General features: G+C 33.9%; 1 protein-coding gene across 1 annotated transcript; it reads right to left on the bottom strand.

Moving 5' to 3' along the window:
• Positions 1–1,002: 1,002 nt before the first annotated feature.
• On the bottom strand, positions 1,003–24,893 carry LOC113870025 (transcription initiation factor TFIID subunit 1). The gene is made up of 21 exons (XM_027506620.1): positions 24,242–24,893; positions 23,748–23,854; positions 22,866–22,928; positions 22,656–22,701; positions 20,982–21,212; positions 19,613–19,731; positions 18,013–18,169; positions 16,188–17,307; positions 14,975–15,177; positions 14,538–14,775; positions 10,669–11,005; positions 10,148–10,357; positions 9,585–9,677; positions 8,924–9,127; positions 6,487–6,693; positions 5,277–5,763; positions 4,902–5,086; positions 4,613–4,735; positions 3,819–3,881; positions 2,457–3,506; positions 1,003–1,725 (listed from the first exon to the last, which is right to left on the bottom strand). Exons 1-21 carry the CDS (start codon positions 24,285–24,287, stop codon positions 1,360–1,362), a joined length of 5,655 nt encoding a protein of 1,884 aa, XP_027362421.1. The 5' UTR covers positions 24,288–24,893; the 3' UTR covers positions 1,003–1,359.
• Between the last annotated feature and the right edge of the window lie 663 nt (positions 24,894–25,556).

Here is a 25,556-nt window from a genome sequence, read left to right as displayed (position 1 = left end):
CTTCCTAATATTTAAACAATGTAACTAACATAAACTACAATAATCTGATTCCTAATATTTTGTCAAATTAACAAACTTTTCAAATTGTGTGAATAATTAAAATATATATTTAATCTCTATATTCAATTATAAATTAATCCGTGTATTTAAAATATTTTCATTTTAATCTTTATACAAGTGTTTTATAATATTTTAATCCTTATTACTGTAAAATTAATGATAAAAGTTATTGTTTATTAAATTATATATTTTTTAATAATATTATCATAGCAAAAACTATAATATAACAAAATATATGTATAAATACTAAAGTGTAAGTTATTAAAATAAAAAAATTAATTCATAAATAAATATAAATATCAATTGTGTATTTAAATGTTAATTAATCTATACACAGAGATCAGGCTTATATTACATCAACACTTTTCTCGTCATATATTTGCTCCGAAGACAAAATTACATTGCTGTTTTTTGAACAAATGGACTTCTAATAGCATACTAGAATCCACACTACGTAGCAGTTTCCATCGGAGCATGCAAATCTGATGCGCATCGATCGCCCGATTTCAGCAGGACCACATTTGCTTGCATCACAAATGGTGATAGTGTTGATTAAAAAAAAAAAACGAATAGTGAAAGTGAAAAATAGAGGACAAGAAAATGAGAAGCGCTTAAATTTAATGCACTAAAATTCCAATATTATCACGAATCAACGGGTGGTGCACTTCTGTCCATTTAAATAGAGTTCTAAAAAAATAAGGTGCAGATGAAAATCATATTCGTGCAGGAAGGACAAGAGAAGAGAAATAGAAAAGCAATATAGAGGAAAAAAGAAATTGATTGATAAAAGTAGGGAAAAAAGAAACAATTAGAATTAGAGGAAAGAAAGAATAACGTAAAGAACATATGACGGTTTTTCTTTTGTGTGATTTTGTTTTAAGAGTAATGACCTAAAGAACAATTAGAAATTAAATTAGTTAAAAGATAATAACTAAGATTGATCGAAAGCTCTATTCTTTTATAGTTAAGTAAAAATCATTTTTCGAGTTTTCTCATGTCCATAACTAGTATGAATAAAAAGATTCTCATGTCCACCAACCTGCTTCTGCTTGGTTTTTCTGACTATCTAAAAGAATTCATAAAAGGGCCTCAATCTACAATGTTACACGCTGAAAATTCAATGAGTTATATGGTGTGATATATCACCCGTTTCCATACAACTTGCAACCTCTTTTCATATCAATAAAAAATACAAGAGGCAGCATTTTCTTATCTTTTAAACCAAAACTTACACTAGATTCGATATAATGTAGAACAGCCCTATCTAACCACCAGATCATGATCTGAATTTAACATCATTTAGAAATCTCTAATTTCAATACCAGCTTCTGCTGCAGTGAGGCTATCGTCATTCTCATTCAACAAATAATCACAATATTCCAAAAGCATATCTGCAAGGGGAGGAATTCCCGGATTTCGCCCATCATTATATTTATGGGCATTATAAGTAATCTGCCAGATATCATGCCTGAAATCTTCGCGGCTCTTGTACTCCATATTCCGTACCCTCTCCCTGATTCTGGAAAGATCCATAGGCGTCTCTATAATGTCCAGGTAGTCGGGAGCCTCCTTCTTGGACACTGGTTTCAGGAAAAGGTAAGACAGTTCATACTTCTCTTTCACGATAGTATCCACTATGCTCTCCAAGATATTTGCCAAACCAACCTATAAATGGGAATATTGAAGTCAACATAGAACTAAAGCCAAGCGAAACACACTAGTTAGGCTACACAGACCAAAAAACAATGACTACCACTGCAGCCATACAGATAAGTTGAAAACTATATCTTATTAAAATCATATATCATAATTTTACTAATAAACAATTAACACCACAACTAATGACATCCTTTCTTTCCAGCATTTGCGCAGTCTATTCACTCAAAAAAATGCCACTTTCAAAGCCTCCCAAAAAATTCCCAAAGTAGAGAAAACAGAAAAACAAGACTGCCCAACAACAAAACAAGATCAAGCAGCCTCTGTCAAGGGATGACGGGTATATTCCTTGCAGGAGAGACCTCCATGCATCCACATTGTTGACATCCCAAACCTAAATCATTATGATTTTCATTTGGCCGAATGTAAAGCAACTTTTAGCATAATTTGAACAACTAAAGAAAAAATAGTAGGCTGCCAGAACTTGAATCACAGTTATAGACAAAATCTTGAATTCATAGCAAAAATAATCAAGGAATGAATTTGGTTCCAGAACTGTTTACTTCCCAATCATCACATTTTTGTCACCTTTCCTCAAAATTGCTGGAAAGATGTCAGTACTTTCATAGTTTCATGCCATAAAGGATTGCCAATTTGTTCCAATTTGACATCTATGAAGATAAAGTACATGAATGCAAAACAAGAACTAAATAAAGTAAATAACAAGCATAGAAATATACCTCTCCCCCTCCCCCTCTTCGGCGTTTTGTTGGTGGCATATAATCTGCACTAATCTTTCCTAACTCAACAACAGATCTCCTTTTTCCACTCCGGTCTCTTTCTGGCACTCTCTTATCATATCTTCTGGTTCTGGGGTCATCTAAATACTCATCTCTTAAATCAGGCTTCTTCTTCTTCTTTTTCTTCTTAGCTTTTTGCCGTTCTTCCTCCTCCCTCTCTCTCCTAATATCTTCTTCATATTTTTTTATCTCATCCAACCTTTCTTGCTCTTTGAGCATCCTGATTTCTTCTTTGTGATGCCTCCTTGCTCTGTCTTCTCTTAGTCTCGCTTCATTTCTTCGTTTCTCTTGCTCTTCCCACCACCTTCTATCCTCCTTAGTATTCCATTTCACCAAACCTTCAGTTCCATACATGGTCTCTGGTTTTTTGTGTTTCTCAAAGTTTGACAATTCAACGATTCTTCTAGTTTTTCTGTGTTCAAGCCCTGTGTTTCCACCTGGACTGTCCAATTCCAGATCAACAACCTCTTTTGTACGTTTTATAATAATCTTTTTGTGACTTTGCTCCCTATCTATTTCTGTAGGTGGGCGTATTTTAATAGGGAGCTTATGAGAATCAACCTGACCTCTACCTGAATCAGTAGGAGGCCGTATAACAATAGCATGCTTATGAGATTCAGCCTGCATATCATCTGGTTTCACTTTGTTGGGAATAATTATTTTATTAACCTTGGCAGACTTTGTAGTTTCTGAGTCAGAAGTAACTGGTTTGTCAGAACTCTGCAGGGTTTCTACTGCAGGTTTATCAGAAGATTTCTCTGTGGAGCTGCATTTGAATTTCAGTGGAATTTTTGTTGAATTGTCAGCAGGAGCAACTTTTGTTGCACTTTTCGATACTGACTTTTTGGAGGGGGCTTTATGCTGGGACTGACTAGAGGGATCTACAAAGCTGGATTTTCCAGATGATTTTTCCATATCTGTAGATTCAAGTTGTGCTTCTAGATCTTCACCATATTTTGGACAGTTCTTGTTAGTGCGCATGTGCCCAAGCTGGTTCATCAACAAAATAATTACAATAATAAAATATATCAAAGCATGGAGTGCAAGACTTTAACAGAACTAAAATATCCTTCTAATTTACATTAATTTCTATATCTTTGTTATTAAGTAGAAAATATAGAATTGTTTTGGTTTCTTGAGCATGTTTTATTTTAAAATTACAAAATTTAAAATTTAACTTCATACATGCTAAAGTGATTTTAAAATTATAAAAAAAAGGTTATCAAAAGCATCAAAGCTCAAGCAAAAAGTGTCAACAACTGGTTTTCAAAGGCTAAATAGGCAATAAACTCAAGTACAAACCTGACCACATGCCCCACAAACAAAACTTTCCCTTGATGGCTTTTTCTCCTTAAATACCTGGTTCTGCAGACATAAATCAAAGATACTTTCAGAAGGAGTAAAAATTTAAAACATTATTACAATCTTCCTGAAAGAATGCAAACACAGAGAGATCAACTTAAAAAATATTAGCACATCCTCAAAACACAATAAAGTATTGCTATCTGAAAAAGCATCTAGAAGACTATTTTGATGTATTTGGTTCTGTTCAAGCAAATTACTGATAAAAATCATAAAATAGACCAAAAAATTTATCACCAGCGTCTTATAAAAAGTTTCAGACAAGAATGTTATCATGTAATGGAAGGAAATGCAGTTACAACGTTATAAATTGTGGATTTGAACTTCATAGTCAAATTCCCCTTATCAGTCGCCAAAGGTTGATCCAAGTTTATCAAGATCAAAATCTTGTGTACTTATGGGAGGGAAAGCTTGCCATGTAGAACTACAATTAACATTTAACTAAACTCCAATTGAAAATACATGGAACATTCACCACTCAAATTAATGTTACAATTCATAATATAAAAGAGATAAAAAGTTTTTTTGTAACACACAATACTAAAAGACAAAACAATAGGCCAGCGAAAAACAGTCAAAACTTATCTCTCTCTTTATCAACAACCATGCTATTATACAAAAAAAAATTCAGACATATATGATATACTATTTCTTTTTACATAAATTCAACCATTGGAAAAGGTTTTTCCTATCCTGGGCAAGAGAGTCATGAAACACTAAAATTGATGACTTACCTTAATTCCTTCTCCCATATTTAATTTGATTTTTTTATTGGGAAGACTGATAGGTGTAATGTCATTCTTCTTGGCTTTATTGACCTTCAGTGATTTGCTTTTTTTCACAGGAAAGTTTTCCTCCTGCCAAAAAATAATGTAATAAATCAATTAGGCCTCGTTGGTAGGTAATTAATTGTTTGGATGACTATTATGATCTGATCTTCACATAAATTGTGAAATAAGTGTATTAAACAAAATGAGGCACATGACAGGATAATGTGAATAAACTAATTATTTTTCATCTTACCTCCCTAAAATCTGTGACTGCATCCCCTTTTAAATGATTAGTTCCGTCCAGTTGTAAAGTATTTGCTATTTGCTTCACTTGCTCAGCATTGTCAAAGGCATATTTTGATTGCAGCTTCGGTACCAATCTTGTTTCTTCTACTATAACTCTAGCTTTCTTCCTTTTCTTCCTGTCAGCTTCGTCATCTGGATTATTGCCAAAAAAAAATAGAGGTCAAATATAACAAATAGCAGCTTTGAGTCAAATTTCAAAATATTGATCCAATAAACAATTGCTAGTCATTGCACTAGAACACACTAACAAGATCAGTGTTCCCACGTTCAGTACTAATAAAGGTCTGGAAATAATACTCCAATGATCAGAGAGATATCATACCATCCATAAGCAACCTGCATAATTCAGCTGCCTCAGCAGCTTCATCTTCTATTTCCTCCTCTGCCTGAGCCAAAGTTGGGCGTCTTCTCATTTTAAGACCCTTAACACCATCTCCCTTATCACGTTTTAAGTCATTGGTACCCTCGTCACCCTCTTCACACTCCTCAGCATCAAGTAAATTTTCCAGATCTCCAGCAAAAGAATCTAGATCACTATTCCCCTCTGAATCACTCTCATTTTCATCACCATTAACAGCTGACAGACTCTGCACTTGTCGATCCCAAATCTCCTGGCATTTCTCTCTGGTCTGCTGTTGTAACTGAAGAAAGGACATTCGCTGGCCACGAGCATATTTACTGATAGTTGTTGGATCAACCTTAACCCCAGATGCAGCTTGCTCACTAGAAAGTTTCCGTATCATAGCAATGCGATGCCATCTGGTTTGTTTTGCGATGACCTCCTCAGGAACATTGAACTTAAGAAGAACCTGGATAAGAGCACAATTGAGATTAAAAACAGGAATCCCTATGTATTAAATATGCTACACTGTTGCATCTTTATACTTGCAGCAGGAGTTAACTCAACACTAAGAAAACAAACTCAACCAAGATCAGTTTTCTTTTCTTGGGTTCATATATATGAAAAATTAATTTGCTACTTAACCAATTAATTATGTGAGAGAAAACAAACCAAACAAACTAGTGTTTGGAATAAAATCTGGACAAAAGGAAAAATACTGAAAATAGATATAAAAGAGAACACCAATACGCAACATAGTCATGTTTCTCAGAATCAATTACACTTATCAAATGTGGGTCTGAATACAATAAAAAAGATAGGAGAATGAAAGGTAACCAAAAGGTGCTTGTGAAAAACTTGCTTATTCATGTTCAAGTAAATGAATTACTAGACTAAGGCATCAATGAATAACCACTGCTTTTTTCAGACACCATTATTGATTTCATTAAAGATGAAAATTGAAAACATTTTTCTGCACTAACTTTTATTTCTCAAGCGCAGCATGAAAATTGTTTCATTCCAAGATTCTCTACTAATCTCAGCTTTATTATTAACAACATAATCAACAAGTACAAAATGAAAGGAGAAATTTCACCTGCCAAAATGATTTTATTTTTTTTTTAACATTAAACTCTATGGTTTACACAACTACTACACACACTTCACAGCAGATAACCAAAATACCACACACCTCTCGTGCAGCCTCCATGCTTAATCTACGTAGATCAGCATCTGTACCAGTAACAGTGGAACCTCCACGGCCAGCAGCTGCTTTCTTCTTCACCATTGCACTAGACACTGGTGCCTTGGGAGGTGCCCGAGCATAGCTAAAACCCAAGCCTCGTCCAGATGGATCACCAACACCAGTAATTTCCATTCGTTCAATATTTTCCTTACCCTAACCAAAAAAATACAGTAGAGAAGATAGAAATTATCATGATGTCAATCACTAGAACAAAAAATAACAAACTTTTTCATGGCATCGTAGCAAATTTTCTTTGAACTGAAGATGTTATAAAAGTCCCAATCTTTTGAAAATATAATTCTTATTTCAAAACACAAACAAAACATAGAATAATGAACTGCCAATTAATTCTATCAACACACAGAAGAAAATAATCACTAAACAATTTTAAACAGATGCAAGAATTCCTTTGCTGCATGTTTCTAAATCTAAATTCAATTATAAAATCTATTTTCATTTACATTCAAATTTTATTGGATTCGTATGACTCTCAAAGGGAAGATTGCAGTAATTCTAGGCAACTCGGGAATGCAGAAGTAATATCTTTAAATTATGCATAGTTAAATAAACAAAGCCATCTTATAAACATGACATACCAGAAGAGGTCAACTTTATAACACACTGCTTTAGACTCACTTTTCAAGTTGCAAATTATAAAAAAGTTCAACAAGGAAAATATAATAGAAAGTTTTATTAGAAGACGTAAAATGCACCAACTCTCATGATATTTCAGGCATTCCAATGTGATTTTCAAAAAATAAAAACAATAAAAAACTTAATATTAATTGATTCCTTAAACAATATCCTTAATACACTAGTTAGCACTTAGCAAGACCCACAAGTAAAAAGGATAAAATTCTACTTTTATGGGATGTGGAAAGAGAGGGAAAAGTAAAATGTTTATCCTCTTGCTATTTTATTAGGCTTGACAGCACTTTCAGTTTTTTTAGTTTGAATTGTGTGCAATTTTGGTCTCTTGACTTTTTTTTTACTCAATTGTGTTTGTTTTACCAAAATTGATCCAGCCTTTAATTTTGTTCTACCTAAAATTTTTTTTGTTACTTATGATAAATTTGAGACATGAAATCTATAAAAAAACTTGAGTTTAATTCACTCTCAAAAGTTTAGCTTATAGGAGAACTACCCAAACCCTTATAAGGAATATTTTGACTCTACTCCTTACCAATATGGGACATCTTAATACACACCTTTCACGCACAAGATTGGACATCTAGTGCATGAAGTTTGCAAAATTGGACATTCGTAGGCAGTCCAGCATTCAAACTAGATAAGCTCTTATACCATATTAATAAATTTGGATTTAACTCACTCCCAAAAGCTGGTCCTTAAGAAGAGGACTATCCAAGCTTTTATAAGGAGTATTATGTCTCTATTTCTAGCCAATGTGAGACATCTTAACAAAATCATTTCAAGAGTTTAAAAGTAACATTTAGTGAAAATATAATAAAATTTGAAGAGTTTTTTAAGATCTGAGACGACAGTTTGAAGGAGGGGGGCTTTGAGATGTTTTGATTTTGGGTGAAATTTAATGCTTTGGTTAGTGCATTTCAATAGAAGGTTTAAAACAATTTAGGTTGTGTTTGTTTTATGTTACAAAGTTTCCACATTTTCCAAGGTTAAAACACTTTGTTAAACACATTTCTTTACAACATTTTTTTTCTACTTTATGGAAACAGGTTTTGATAGTTCACACAAATGAGCCCTTAAATCAATTCAACTCATCAAGATTTTGAGTAAAAATTAAGAATTTGAATATTTTAAGTAAAATAAAATCAACAGCAACACCGTATTTGCTCAATTTTAAAAAAGAAATTGATTTATTTAATTGGCTAAAGAAAACTTAATTCCAAAATTACACCCAGTTCAAAGTTCAAACCAAAGGAACCAAAAGTGAAATTAAGTGGTATACATATTCTTTGCTTATTAAAAAAATAAAAAAGAAAAGATGTTAGAGGACACATGACCCTCAAGCCTGGGTCAAAATTTAGAGAGAGAAAAAATAGCAAATTTTCAAGCTTCAAATATTTGTATAAAATTTAAAACAAATAAAGTAAATGTATGACTGTGAAGGACCTATAGATACAAGTCAGCAAATCATTCAGAGTAATCATTATGTACATATGACTAGAATACCTAAAATAAGATCAACCTATAGTAGTCAGAGCATCCTCCATCTTCTACAGTCAATTATTCTATTCTTTTTTCTTTATTTTCCTATCCTCTTTTCTTTTTACATTTTAAACCCTTTTTCACTTCTACCTTCAAAAAAAATCTAATTGACATGCATTAACAAATTTTCAATACACAAGCAGGATAGATGCCAACACTAAATAAACTCAAAATCAGATTGAACATAGATCACCTGGCTTGTACAAGCAACAAAGTTGCTACTCAAGTTCCAAGGAGTAATTTGCAGTTCCCTCTCAATATGTGATGCAGCAGCCAGTGCTATTGCCTCATCTGGAAGCCGACTCATTGCAGATGAAATACTAGTAGGATGTGTTTCAGTTATTCCTAAATGTTTCAGACGGTATAGGCCAGCTTGCATGCTTTCATAGGCACAAACCTTAAAAAATAAAACAAACAAGACAAAGCAGGAGCCATCTCAAATGAAGTAATGATAGATACATCTTATAACAAAGAAACAACAAAGTATAAGTACCCAGTAGCATATATATTATATAATAAAATATGATTGTGAATTTCTAGACCCTGAAATTTAAAAATAAAAAAAAAATAATACATGGAAAACATTCACAAGCAAATTGAGTGTCTAACAAAAATGCATTATTCTTTTTGAAAACCTTGCTTTTATCCCAAAAGCATGGTATATCAGGTATGCACCAAAACAAACTCTAAGAATCTTGCAGTTGAAGGCATAATTTTAACAATGCAATTTCCAATCTTCCTTCCATAGCATGTTTTAAAGATGATTTTCCCTTTTACTGTTAATAGTTCATTTTACAGAAAGAGGTGTTTTAATGCATCAACTAAAAAACTGAATGTCATATGATATAACTCACAAGCTCTGGTGTCACCATTTTCCTCAATTCATCCTCTGACCACATGCGAAAATTTCTCTTTTTAACCAAAAGAGACTGTCCATTTGTTCCCCTCTGCAGTAATACATATTGAATAAAACATTCAGGTACACAGAAAACATAATCAGAATCAAAAATAGGATTGTAATAGATAAATTACTTAAAGTCCAACATAAAATCATCTTCTAGAAATATTAATTTTTCTCTTTCTCAAAAATACGACAGCATGTTTGGTTTGAGAAAATATTTTGTTTTCACTTCCTGTTTTTAACAAATAATTTCAAAACTAACACCTTGTTTTTACAGTGCTCCTTGTTATCAAAGATTTGTATAGGAAACAATCAAATAATTTTTTTTGTTGCTTTTATTGAATCCTATACAAACCATCGAACAGTAAAAAAAAGAATGGCATTTTTTTAGTATTTTATACAAACATGAAATGAAAATAGAAGATGCTTTCTTAAACTAAACAAGCCCGAAGGGATTCTATTAGCATCCATTTCTTATACATCACTTCGAAACAAGCACTGTGACCTACAATTTACCTGTAAATTGGCATATTCCTTGATTTTCTTTCGGAATGATGCTTCTGATAGGTAAGGAAACTGTGACAGAAATTCATCAATACGGATATATGGAGGTAAGTGTCGCTTCTCTGCTGCTTGGAATTCACGACACATGTGCACCAATAGCCTGTTCATCATGTAAGTCTGAAGATTCTTACTTCCAGGGGCTAATACCTCCATGAGAGGCTCCTGCAAGGAGTAATTAGAAACCCATTAGCACGTGACAGTTACATATTGTACCTTTTATGTCATTAACAAATTTCCAGTGATGTAGCTTTGGTTGGCAAATTGCAGTATCAAACAAGGAAAAACTAATAAAGAGATAAACAACACATTTATGACTGCTCAAAACATCCCACCTATTAATATTTTACCAAACAATAACTCAAAGACTTAAAAGAAGTAAAGAACTCCTTTACTTTACCATTAACTGGGATTCAAAGAATTAAAAGAAGACAATTAACTCTAAGAAAAAAAATACTTAGAAAGACTATGCATACCTGCTGTCCGACAACATTAATTTTATCAATGCGCCTTAATGATAGCTTTCCCTTTGAAGAACGAACAAGCAGGTAGTCAGTTAAAGGAACTTTATGAGGAAATATGGGTGCTCTATACATATTTGTCTCAAGTGATGACTGGCTGCAACCAGGTTTTAAATCTCCAAGAAAAGGAGATTTATCAGCAGGATCCAGAGAAATGATATGGCCCAAGTTACCATCTGTATTGCGTAATAACGAGCCAGATTGGTCATCTGGTGAACATTTTTGATAGTATGTACAAAGTCTTGAACCCATTCCAACATTGCTCAAAAGTAAAGGCCTTTCTTCACAATACCTACAATGAGAACATATTCAATATGCTTCCTAATGCAGTATCCATTATCTACAATCCTCATTCATTTAGTAAAGTACAAAAGAAAAACAAAGTAACAAGAGTATCACCATTTCAGACAAAAAATTATTAACAAATATCAAAATTGAGGCAGTGCAGTGCGGAAAAACATTGCTCTTGAATTGGATACATTAGATTTGGAGCCATGAGAACATGCTCACTGTATATTCTATACAGAAAAAATACATAACTCAATGCTCGGAATAATTTGTTTTGAGATGAGGATTAACCATTACACAGCACCATCTCAGTATTACTTAAATTTTGATGAAAGCTGAAAAAATAAACATACGTAATTACATATTACTGCAAGCAGAATAACAAGTTGGAAAGCCGATTAGTAAAAACAGATACTTTCAACATGTAGTCACACAAACTAAAAGTTCCAAAACTTCAACACAAAATCCATAGTTCCATAAGTCAATCAGGCGATTGTTATAGGATGGGAGTAGATGTTTGCTTCAAGACAAGTGACGGGAGCCAAACATGGAAACAAACAAATCACTGGACAAAAAAGACATGAATTGAGCATCAGGAATATCTGCACAAAATCAAGCAAGTAGGTTCAATTAACAGGCATGGAAAAGTTTTTCTGGCTAATTGATTAAGGAGGTTCTAAGATAGGAAGGATGATATTGCATATTAATCAAAAGAGAACACAGTATGGCATTGTATCTCTGAAAATAGTAACATAAATTGTCACTTCTATCTTCAAAATGAATCTATGTCATTGTATCATCTTCCTCCTTCAAAACTTCACCCCCACCGAAAAGCATGCACACACCAAAGAGGAGAGAGAAATTTGGAAAAACCTTACGAATATCAAAAACAGAGAGGAAAGAAGCCAGAAAATAGCTACTTGACCATGAAAGTATCTAAAACAGTAAAAGCAATCAATACCTCAGTCACCCATTTCTACATAAGTTGATCGACAGAGCTTATATTGCTCCTCTCAAGTAATATGTTTTCCGTTCAAGATTACTTTGAATGAGTTTACATTATACAGACATTTGATATATTTATTGGGTCTTTTTACACTTTATTTCCTCTTTGTCTGCTTTTGTTTGTTTGTTTTGGAGCCCCATTTTTGTACTTCCTCTATTTTCTTGAAAAAAATTGATAGGAGTCAGGGTCCTAACCCTAATATCTTTGTAAGTACTAACTTAGACAAGGCCAAACCTTGGCTGGTGTACTCTAGAAGAAAGAGGACAGTTAATAATGTTAATTAGCAGTTAGCAGTTAACAGTAACAGCTAGGAGTTAGTTTTCTGTTTTAAGGCCCGTTATAAATAATAGCTGGGAGAATAGTGAGGGGTCTTTTTTGAAAAGTAGTTTCTGAAATTAGGCAGAGAAAATTCTCTGAGGAGCTTTGCTCTGGGAAAAACAGAATTGTATACACAATATCCAGCAATTCAATAAAGAATTCATAAAGATTGTCTCTCTCTATCCTCTTTTTCTGGTGAACACAACATTGGTCCGACCTCCGGATCCTTGGGGGAGAAACAGAAAGGTGTGCTCCAGCCAGAAATTTCAAGATGACGAAGCGTGGTGTAAATAAAGGTCAGCACAGTGATGCTGTTGAGGAAAGAATGAATTCCTTGGAGGAAAGATTGGATGTATTTATGGAAAAGCTGACTGGGAGGTTGGGAGGTCTTGAAGATTTGGTTCAGAACTTCATTGCCAAACATGATAACTCATTGGGACAGAATCTGGGACAAGGTAATTCAGGTGCTGAAGAACAGGAAACATCGCATAATGCGGACGCTGATGCGTTAACTGAGTTCGTTTGATGGCAAAGAAAGTGGAACTGCCGTCATTCAATGGGACTGATCCAAGGGGATGGATCACGAGGGCTGAAACATATTTTGAAGTTCAAGGAATATCGGTCTCCAACAAGATTAAACTCGCAAGATTAAGCATGGAGGAACGATCTACTGGTTTCAAACTTGGCTTGATTCTGAGACTGTTCCTAGCTGGGAATCTTTCAAGAATGCGCTGCGATTACGTTTTGGAGGGGGCCGTTTGGAGGATCCTTTCGAAGAGCTTGCTGACCTAAATCAGAAAGGGGCTATGGAAGAGTACATTGAAGAATTTGAATTTCTTGCTGCCCAAGTGGGACGTTTGCCGGAGAATCAGTTTGTGGCATTTTTCATGAAAGGACTGAAGGAGCAAATCAGGTTGCGGGTCCGTACACTTCAGCCCAAGGATCGTTTGGATGCTGTTCGAATGGCTAGGTGTGTGGAGGCAGAAGTTGTTGGGTCTGTGGATAGCTCAAATGTGCGTAGCAGATTATGGGGTAATAGAGCTCTTTCTCGAGGATTCAGGGGTAATCTAGGGCGTTCACAATGTGACAATGCTCAAGCGCAGGCTGAGACAAAGTCTAAGTCCAATTTTGGAAGTGATAATTCTTCATCTTTCGCAGAAAGGGGACCAGTAGCCTCAGTGGGTTCTTCCACCTCTGTCAATCAAAGGCCTGTCCATTCCACATACAAGGATAGGGGAGTCAGAGACTTGTCTAATAGGGAGATTCAGGAAAGGAGAAATAAGGGCTTATGTTTTAGATGTGGAGAGAAGTTCCATCCTCTTCATGTTTGTGCAGATCGACAAGATAGGCAATTAAGATTGGTAATTCTGGGGGAGGATGAAGGAATTAGTGAGTCAGGAGAGATTGTAAGATTGGAAGTGGTATTTGATGGGTTTGAAGAGGAATTGGGAAGATGAAACTGTGCTGCTGAGCCAATTTCCTCACTTCAGACTTGAGGCCAAGTCTGCTCTTCTAGAAGGGGAGAATGATAGGAGTCAGGGTCCTAACCCTAATATCTTTGTAAATACTAACTTAAACAAGGCCAAACCTTGGCTGGTGTACTCTAGAAGAAAGAGGACAGTTAATAATGTTAGTTAGCAGTTAGCAGTTAACAGTAACAGCTAGGAGTTAGTTTTCTGTTTTAAGGCCCGTTATAAATAATAGCTGGGAGAATAGTGAGGGGTCTTTTTTGAAAAATAGTTTCTGAAATTAGGCAGAGAAAATTCTCTGAGGAGCTTTGCTCTGGGAAAAACAGAATTGTATACACAATATCCAGCAATTCAATAAAGAATTCATAAAGATTGTCTCTCTCTATCCTCTTTTTCTGGTGAACACAACAAAAATTCTTTTATCTTAGTTAAGATTCTTATAAACAAAAATCAGACAGAAAATAGTTTGTTCCCTGTATACAAGACACGGGAAAGAAAAAACCAGATCATACATTATGCACATTAACATAACCTGGAAGGAAAATGATGGGACAGTCCCCATAAGAATAATTTGAAGACAATTTTCGCAGCATGAATGCTGAGAACATGCTGAAAAAAATAGTGCTAAAAGCAAAACACAGACAAGAAACTTAGTACATGGAATGCAAAGTAGTACAGTGTACATGCTAGCAAAATAAGAAAATGTAGTGCAGCAAACATAGTAGCACGATTAAGTCACTTACTCCATCAGAAAAACATGTCCATCTTTTACAGACAGATCAGACTTTTTCTTGAATGCACCTGGAGGACGCAAGGACTTGTTCTCACCAGGAACCCTTTGTGCCTTTGGCCACAAATTTATCTTTGTACGAACAAGATGTAACAAGGAGTTTGGTTGAACATTTTGTGCAGCAAGTGATTGGTGATCTTCAAGCTCCCTCCCTAAATAAAAAATCTTTACTGTTTCTGATGCCTTAAAATCTACCAAAAAACAAAAATCCCTGGTCAGTCATATAAAGAAACGAAGAAAGTCTGTTGAAGACTAGAATAAGACCCAAAGAAAAATAAAATATAAGGGAACAAAATGAAACTTGCAGCTTAGTTATGATTCTAATATGCTTTATTACAGAAATAAGAAATTTTATAAGAGAAGGAAAAAAAAAAAAACAAAATTGACAACCTAGCTTTTTGGAAGCTTTTACTTTAACAGAAGAGAGAGTTTCTTCAGCATCAACATGCAGTTTACTCCCCTTGCCACCCAAGCTCTTTATAATAACTTTCATGGGTCCTTGTGTTGGCAATTTCCCTTGCTCTTTGACAGCCACCTCATTGTCATGGGGATACCATAATGCTTTAGGCCGGTGAAAATTTGCAATATCTTTACTGCAAAAGAGTTACTATGATTATTGATAAAGACAGAAAAAATCTATAATGTACATATAGATTGTAGACAATACATATTAAAGGACCACAAAAAATAAAGAACTGGTATGGTCCACTCACACACAAATCACATAAGTTTTGCAAGAACTAGGCCAACATTATTATAGTTAATAAATAGATCAAAGAATGGTCTGGTGTAATGGTGTCTGATTATGGACTAGCCATGGAATGTCAGATATTAAAAGTTACGAAGCCTTCATTACAGTTCACAAGGTTAACATGAAACAGATGTTAAATTACAACCATGAAACAAAAACTGGCTGCAATATCAAAAGTAGCAACACCAACGACATAGACATTGGTAGAACACCCAAGTGATCCCATAATAACTAGTTTGGGGTCAAAAAGACACCCTTAACTCATTAGTAATATACAACAACCACCAATCCATATCCCACTAAATAAAGTCGGCTACATAAATCACACAACATCATTAAACTCAGTCAAAAATCAAATTCTCTAAAATATTAGTAATACATGCACTATTATTAACAACACATTTACTTTATTTTCTTTCCATGTACTTGTAACAACCCTGTTATTTTAATTTTAATCTTTCAGATGTGTGGAGACTAATTATTTATTAAAACATTAATGTACCGACAAAAGTTCACTCACATTGAGGCAAGTGAATGAATACAATTTTCCAAAAGAATCAGACTCATAAAAAACTATAGACTCAATATTATATTCTTCAAGAATAGTGCAAATAAGCCAAGTAAAATAGAAAGCCCAAGAAATTAGGTTGGAGATTGAGAGCCAACGTACTGGGTATCAAGTACCCACACAAACATCAAACAAGCTTCCATGTGCTAGTTAACTATAACTTCATTTCAAAATAAATAATATTCTAAGCACAAATAAACAGGGTAAGACACACTACAAATCAAAAACGATGCTACCAAAGACAAAACCCTGCACTGCAGCCAAATAAATAAATATGTTCTTACTTGCTCAACTTCAATTTCATCGTCTGCAGCTTCAGTGCAGGTTGGGAGTGAAAAACTTTGACACCATGAGCTGAGCGTTTTTTGGAATTTGATTTAAGTTGCTGAGAAGTTTTACGGTTAGAATAGTGTTTGTCATTAGCAACGTATCGCCATCCATATTGACTTCCATGTCCCGGTAGCTCAGAAGAGTCTCCACCACTCGATTTTAAAGAACGAGTTAAAATCATAGCCCCAGCATGGAGGCGAAGATGTGTACCATCCTTGCTCTCTAAAACTTCAAAGTGCATTTGATCATCCTGAAGATCAAAGATAAGCTTTTGTTTCACTGTAGCCCGATCAAGATCCTCCCATATTATATTGTCTAACCAGGATCCCTCCATCATGTCTCTGTTTTGTGATATAACCTTGGTAAATCGCTTTATTTGACCATTTTGAGTATGCTTCTCAGATATATCTGCCCCTTTTCCATCTACAAGATTAGCAGCATCCACTTCAAATCTGGATTCTAGCCTCAATAGTTGGGGATGAAATAGACTTCTGGACATTGAATTGGTTTTAGCTCCAGAAGAATGCCTTGAGCCAAAGGGCTCCAATGAGACAGGGGAACTGCATTTGAAGACAATATGATCATTCTCCTCCAGCATCTCCTGTGGCTCTATGTGAAGATTCTGGATCCCACTTTCAATTTCTATTTCACTTCCACCGGATGCTCCCAACTCAGGTCCAGAAATTTCACAGCTTTCAACATTACTACGACTTTGAACAGGAGAATTGCCCCAGAGGATTTCATCTTCCCAGTCTCGCTGATCAAGGGGATAAAAATTGGCCCACATAAAAGGATGGTCTTTCCCAGAAATATCTTCTGTCAAATCCCCTTTCATTGGTTCAGCACAAAGACAAGAGTCCTTTGGTTGTCGATCATCTTTCCCAGCCATTGAAGCATCCCCATGAAGAAATCCAAATTTTGGAAATTCCAAGTCAACATCATCAATTTCTGATACATCATTATGGACTACACAAACATGTTTAGTAAGTGAGAGACTATGAGAGAAGCCCTTGAGGAAGTCCTCTTCATCCTCTTCTACGATATCATCAGTTAAATCCAAAGACTGGTATCTATCTGGAAACACAAGAAAAAAAAAACAGCCAATTAGGACAGAAGCCACAATAACAAGCACTACAGAAAGATAGCATATCATTTTGCCATTCAAATCTCAACACTGATGGTTCTAAATTTCATTAAAATAGAGTAGAAAATGTGACAACTATTTAAGTTTTTCCAACCATATCACTCCCAGAAGATTTAGTGTGTTTGGATAAGCTGAAAAAGTAGATTATTTCAAAAATAAATTATATTTACAATCAATTATTGTGAAAATTGTATGATATAAGTTTTGTGTTTGGAAATGTTACATGAAAAGTGATTTTTAAATAATCTGTTGTGTTTGGATTGTATGAAATAATCATCATTTTTAAGGTGAAATTACAAAAAATATATAAGAAGTTATGTTTAATAGTTAGTGTTATATTTAAAATAATCAATTATAAAGAATAAAATGGGAAAATAAAAGCTAACTAGAAAATAAGCTGATAGATTTTAATCATAAGATCTGAAAATTATTATTCTAAATAAGTTGTTTCCTTTATAAAAAAAAATCAAAGATTATATGCTGATTTTCCAAAAATTACCAAACAAAAGTGAATATTACTTTTTAAAGTTTTTTTCATATAATCTACAAAAATAATCTTATCCAAACACACACTAAACAGACTCTGACGCATGAAAAAGAATTTCAGGTAAACATTCCCTATCTTTGAGTATTACCTCTAGGAATGGGATGCCGATGCTCTCTCTTTTCTCCTTTTCTGAGAGGTTCGTGAATGCCAAAGATTTCAGAGAAGCGTAAAATTGTCATACCATCTTCCACACATAATACGGGCAATGGCATAGACATGGACCTTTTCTGAACTTCAGACCCTTCCTGTTCGTTTCATCAATTAAGACATTAACATGTCAATAGAAAGTCAATCATGGTAATTTTATAATCCTGTCAACAAAAATTATCATCAATGTTAGAGAAAGATGTTAGTGTGTGTATCTAATTGGACTGGGCTTGCACCAGTGCACTACACTCATAATACACCTAAACCTACAATCACAAGTACGAACACAAACATGGAGCCAAGGTAATCAAGTTAATGCACCTCAACATACAGAAATCCTTTTACTCTTTCCATTCCCCAGGTCCATTTATAGCATTTTACAATCATTTCAGGACCAAACTGAAACAGCACCCTAATATGTGTGGACATAAGGATCAATGACACCATAATGTCCCCAACAGCATTTTTTAGCTAAAATTTGTCTGTTTGGATTGAATTATTTTGTGCTCAAGAATTTATTATTAAACTGTACTTGCAGACTTTTTTTTTTTTTGGGGGGGGGGGGGGTCTTCTGGGGAGCTACGTTTCCCTAATACTAAAATCAAAACCAAAAATGCACTTGCTTCAATTATGAAGAATGAGAGGGTCATAGGGTGACATTGGCAAGGATTGAACTCCTTCACACATGGTCATAGGGGCTCAAGCCACTCACCTACAAGTTTATTTGATTGCCATTCACATCAACGTAGAGTGAATACTATTGATGCTAATGTAGCATATATTACTAACAACTCAGGCAGCTTTATTTTAATATTACTTATTACATAAGAGTTATGACTTGTATTTTCTCATTGTACAAGTTTTACCTTAGATGGCTAGGAGTAGACTCATTCTAATGATTTCCTTTCTCTTAATTAGGATTTCATCAATATAAAGGAATTTGAAATATGTATCAGGATTCAGTGCCAATCAGCTTCTCAATAACAGAAACTGTTCTTATATTTACCTTGCTGATTAAACAGAATATCAGCCCTCCTTTAGCAAGTTTACATAATATTAACTAGATCCATCAATTTTTCTACCTGAAGTGTAGCATTCATTTATAATATTGTCTGCAAGACTACGAGTAATCTAACATGTATTTGTTATACAACTTGAAGATCATATATGGCTGCTGATTCAAACCAGTATTTATATTCATGTAATCAACAGAAAAGTACAAAAATATAATTGACGAGAATTGTTAGAATAGATGAAAAATATCCAACAACATATTAGATTGTATCTTAGTACCAGTTTCCTTATGATTTAAAATTTCATGATTTATTTCCTTTTTTAGTTGGGATTATGATCCAGTATTAGAATAAATAAGGGTTAGTGCTTTATATTTTGTATCATATCAAATAAAATCAAATATCAATCTGAGTGTGTTCAGTTTCTTTTTTCCTTTTCCTCCTCTACCTAAAATCCTATAATTTCAACATCAAAAGGATAACAAGGAAAAAAACAAGCATTTCAGACATAGCAAAAAAGAACCTGACCTCCTCAAGTTTTTGCACATCACTGTCCAATTCTTCAGTCTGCAGTGAGCCAACTTGTAGTTCTTGTTCAAGAGCACTCTCTTCTTTAGATGCATCTACAAAACTCTCTTCCTGCTCCCCTGAAAGAAAAAGGCTAACAAATGTGAACTGCAAGACTCCAATACGAAATTAAGTTCACCTACCATTTGTTAAGGAAAACCAAGGATTTTAATTTTTCTTCCCTAAGATTCCAGTTGTCAAATTGAGGAGCTGGGCCAAATACAATGTTTTAAAGCTTGCTCAAACACAAAGCTATTATTGTTAATGTTTAAGTCCCACATTGATTATAGATATAACTAAATAAGAGATTATAAAGGCTAAAGCAATCCTTCCCTTACAAGCTAGCTTTTGAAGTTGAATTAAGCTTAAAGCTCAAATTCAATAGCTAAGATCCAACATGGGTTAGGAGACTAAGTATATAGCCAAAGCTCTCTTCATTAGACCCATTGGGCAATCCTTGAGGATTGAATTAGGTCTAGTCCAATCTCAATTTTAATATGGTTTTGATGCTGAGCCTAAGCCACCCAAATGTTTCAAATGTTAAGTACAGGGCTTGAAATGGGCATGTTAAGATCCCATATTGACTAGTTATACTGTATATAATCAGAATACCCCATATAAGGTTTTGGGTAATCTTCTCCCTTTGAACTAGCTTTATGGCTGAGTTAGGGATTCAAGCTGATTATAAGTTTGAAATTCAGGTCCAAGTTTGGCTCAATATAATACCAAATCAAACAAATAGTTAGTGTGAGGTCATTTAAATTTACTATAATAACAATCTATAATATAATCTACCAACTATTTCTCAGCCAATCAGCTCACAAGACAATGAGCCAAATACAATTCAAACTTTGGATCAATTAAGAATTGAGCCTCACATACAAACTTGAATTCAAAGTAATCAAGCTTTTATCAATTCAAACCTATGAAGCCTGTACAATACTTGGATTCAAATCCACCGTCCATAACTAGGATTTTAAATTTTTTATATGTATTTTAAGCACAGTGCAAATCAAAGTCTCAAAGGACAGTTGTTCAAGTATCTTTAAGGTGTAAATAAGGAAACCCACAAAAATAAAAATATTCAAAACATCATCATGCAGCATTGGTAATAGATGTTCATGTTCCCAGCCTATATCTGAGCAAGGCAGCAAATAAAATAACAGAGCTGGATTACAAGGACCAACTTTCTTGCACTTTTATTAGGACTGAAACCAACATAACACATAAATCCATATCTTCAGTTAAAAGCATGCAGATTACAACAGCAATAACAAAATGGTGCAATTCATGCAAAAATAAATATTACCAGCTAAAGATATGTTATCACCTTTAGAATCATCATTCACTATGTCTTGTTCCTTTTCAGATTCTTCATCATAATTTTCATCATCAAAGACAGAAGTTTTGGACTCCAAAACTTCAACAGCAACTTCAGTGGAGAAAAACTCCTTTTTTGGCAATAAATGGTCCTCTTCATTGGCAGCTTCTGTCTCTGGACCATCATATTCTTCATCAATATCTTCATAATCAACTGCATCCTCAGCTTTTTCATCACAGTCTAAGATTTAAAGAATCCCAGTTAGTAAACTAAAGAGCAGACTTCACCAAAAAAAAAAAAGAACCACACAAGAAGCAAAAAATGTACATAAGTGGTTTCAACAGAGATTTCATTGATTCGTAAAGGAGGATTCATGAAAACTGTTAAGAAACTTAATGCTGAGTTTCATACTAGATTAATTTTTCAGCTAATTAAGAAAGCCAACACATGATCCCAAATACACACACACACATATATTTATTTATTTATTGTCCAGTTGTCACATGCGACAATAGACACAAGAAGTACTTAACATTAAATTCAAAGAATAGACTATATAAACTAGCTCATTAACTTGGAAGGGGGGGAAAAGAGAAGGCTCATTTCGCTCTTCTGCTTTACTTCATTAAATTCAAACTCTTTTACAGACAACAAATGCCTTTGAGGTCCATTATCTTTGTCAAATGACATTTCCAAGACAGAAGGAATGTTAGAGTAGAAGGATAAGGAATCTTCTAACAAAGCTTTACTTCATTAAATTCAAACTCTTTTACAGACAACAAAATGCCTTTGAGGTCCATTATCTTTGTCAAATGAAATTTCCAAGACAGAAGGAATGTTAGAGTTGAGGGATAAGGAATCTTCCCAATAGAAAATTACAACAACAAAATAATTAAACATCACTAGCAGATGCCACCCACTATAAAATCCAGACACACAAAATCCATGGAAATTATCCTGACCAAAATAAAATTCACTAGCAGAAGCAACTCACTATAAATATCTTGCATGTATCAACTGCACAAAACCTTAACCTCCTTCAATTAATCAAAATCCCAAAAAGAGTCGAATGAAGTTTTTATAAATAAATTTCGTTTAGACTAAAATGAACTTCACCTAAGAAATGAAATTCATTTTGGTGCAAACAGAATCCAGGAGCACCTACCACTAATCCAAGATTTTAGGAGCCAACAAATAGCCATGTGACACTACATGCCTGCTAATGAATGACTATTATCCATGCATGTACTTTAATACCATTTGTGAGTCATCATATATTCATATTTAAAACTTCATATCAGCTTGCTTATTCATTCTACTTATACTGACTTGTGACACCAATCCTTACTAACCCCTAGCATCAAGCATAATTAATCATAATTTAACAAAAACAATAACTTTTTATAAAATATATTCCAGAAGGGAGAATAACAAGGATTGTCAACTCCAATCCTCCAGTACCATCATAGGATATATAAGATGTAAAAACTTCTCTTCTTTGACAAGGAAATAAAATTAGCTGCTTCTTCATATGATATTTTCCACCAAGCATATGTCATGTGGGAAAGAATTCCAGTATAAATAAAACACAGGTGAAGTGCTCTCAGTTGATGAGGGAAAAAAATGATACCAACAGAATATCAAAAACTGCATGATATAGTTTTTCCTGGCAGACAACTTCACCTTGTTCAACAGCATCAGGTGGTGTTTGTGGTGATTTTCCTGACAACTGCAAACAACACATCATTATTGTCATGTCAAAATAGATGTCAAAGAAATGAAATACAGAAGGACAAATCAATAATTAGATACTTGTTAACCACCCAAACAAACAGCATTTGGAATTCTAAACTCAAGCAACACAGCCAGATAATGATATTTAGATTTGCTTACATCTATATCTGTCAGTGATGGACCCAGCTTGTCAGCTAATGCAGAAAGATGCTCCTTTGCATCCTAAAAAGAAAATAAGCTAATTTAGCACCAACTTTACAGTTTTTCAGAAAAACACATTAACAAAAATAAATCAAGAAATATAACAACAGCATAGAACATGCAAATGCTAATTCCACAATCAATATAATTCAATCTTCAAAATGGGAATACATATCCTAAAAGATGCAGTTATTTTCTAGAAACTTCAACAGATGCTTCTTTCAATCTTTGGTAATCTGTCATGCCCACCTCAATCTTATTGTACATAAATTTCAGGTCAAGTTCATATTGCTCTATAAACTCAGCTGTAAATTTTGATGCATAAAACAATTCATAATGATCAATTTTATCTGCAAAGTAACAACTTACAACCATAGTAGCAAATATTCAATGAATCTTCACAGTTTTCACTATAAACTAAGTCATCCAAAGTTGAACTGCATATAAATTTTTAGTTTAGACTTTATACATCCATACTGTACATGAGCATCCAAAATGCCTCCATCTTTGCATTTTGAGAAGCTACAAGAAAGTCTCCAATAAGAATATACATTCCACTAAGTGTGCATACACAGTGGTTTTAAATCTTCTAATAGAAGTTTAGCAACTTAAAAACCCCTCGACTTACCTTATACCAACTACAACAACATAGAAATTTCAGGAACGTTGAACTGTATAACTATTTAAGATATACATAGGAAAACAAGGAAAATAAAAGACAGCTAAAAAGATAGACAGCAATCCCAACATAACATGTATACATGCATCAGCTTAATCTTGATTCTCCAAACATTTTGACCACCAAGTTCACATGTAACATTAAAGGCTGCATAGAATTACCTCATCAAGATAATCAACATCGAGATCACCAGAATTATCAACATTTCCAAACATGAACCCAAGAAAACGATTGCCCCTGCCAGACTCCTCATATTCTTCCTCGTCATCTATCAATTATAATTTATCAAACATTGAGTTAACCAACTGTACCAAACGAGAAACTAAGGAATATTCAAGAACGCCCCTCAAAACACACACACGAACTTTTATTTACAAATTCCACCTCATAGCCATAAACTTACATGCAATCCACTCAATACTACTTAGAAGACTAATCTAAAAACAAAAGAGAGAAGAGGCTAAATATGATAAACAGCTAGTAGAAGCAAATGAAACACGTTCCAAGCCTACAAAACCTATAACAACTAGACTATACATCGAATTATGCAATCCGGTGACCCTATTGTAGGCTTTTCTCTTTTTCTCTTTTTCCCTTTCCTCGCTCCTATCACTTCTCATGCTGCTATTACACAACTTTGATTGAGCAAACTTACCTTCATCCCTCCCATCCTGCGAGGGGCTATCCGAATCGTAACCCATGCTGTGTGAACAACCCTGTGTCGCAATCCAACACGAGAATCAACAACTCATAGCGAACGGTTCCAGCAGAAACCAATTTCAATCACTATCCTCTTGCCAAACCTTCTATGCCGGTGGCTCTTCCACCCGATCAAAGACAGAGACCTCGAAAACCCTATTTAAACTTCAGTAACGCCGTTTCATTCGGCAATTTTCCTCTTCATTCCAAAAAGAAAAACGAAGTTCGCAAATTAGGTTTCCTTCCCTTGTGAATTCACCTCCTCCAAGTTTCTCAATCCGTCGTGAGCAATCAATTCGAGCTTGGAAAGTAAACCGTTCAATGCTCTCTTGGGGGAATGAAACCCTCCGATTCGACGCAGTTTTCAGGCGGTCGAGATTCAATTTGAGGAAAAGCAGAACGGAGCTACGCTTCGGTGTCCGCGTAGACGAAGGGTTCCGTAGAATCAGCGTTGATGGCTGATCGGAGATTGGAGAATTGAGGTAGCGCTTGTTGTTGGAGCACGGGGTTATTATTTGAAAGTGAGATCGTTGGTAAGGGAGAGAGGGTTATGGTATGGTGTGGGTGATTTTATTCAACTCTCTCTGTGTGCGGGCCAAACACTGTTATAAAATCTCCCTCGTTCATGCTCAAGCCTACTTTTTTCATTCCTAAATAAACTTTTTGTTCAAGTGACGTTTTTGATAAAATAATTTCATTTTTATTAAAGTTTTATGTTTTTAATTTATAATTATATGTAAACAAAATTAATTTTTTTCATGTATATTTTAAATTTTTTTAAAAATAGTTATCAAATTTTATCTCTTTCTTTATAATATATAAATACATATATAAAAAAAATAGAAAGAGTTTTTAAGGACAACAACAAATAATTTATTAAAATAAAATATTTTATTTAATATTTCAATAAAATTAATTACATCGATTTAATTTATTAGTCATTTTTATAATAAAAAATATTTATACTTTTTATCATGTGTATTCAATGCAGAAGAGATGAACCTTAAAATTAAAATTATTTTTTTAGTATTTTATTTTATATAATATTCATCATCCGATGCAAATAACTTTTTATGAATTAATTAATAATTAATAAATTAATTCATTTCTCACTTTTATTTAAATATTCTTTTATCATCCTTTTGTTTATATATTTTTTATTATTTACCAAAAAATGCATAATTTAACATATATTTATTTTAAAAAATTATAATTTTTAAATATATTTCATATTAAGATACTAAGTGAAAAAAATATTTTTAACTAATGCA

Source organism: Abrus precatorius, unplaced genomic scaffold (assembly GCF_003935025.1).
Source record: "Abrus precatorius isolate BTA unplaced genomic scaffold, Abrus_2018 Scaffold6, whole genome shotgun sequence".
In the NCBI taxonomy this organism is placed as follows: Eukaryota; Viridiplantae; Streptophyta; class Magnoliopsida; order Fabales; family Fabaceae; genus Abrus; species Abrus precatorius.
The sequence above is the reverse complement of the archived record's forward strand: the minus strand, read 5'-3'. Positions and strand labels throughout refer to the sequence as shown.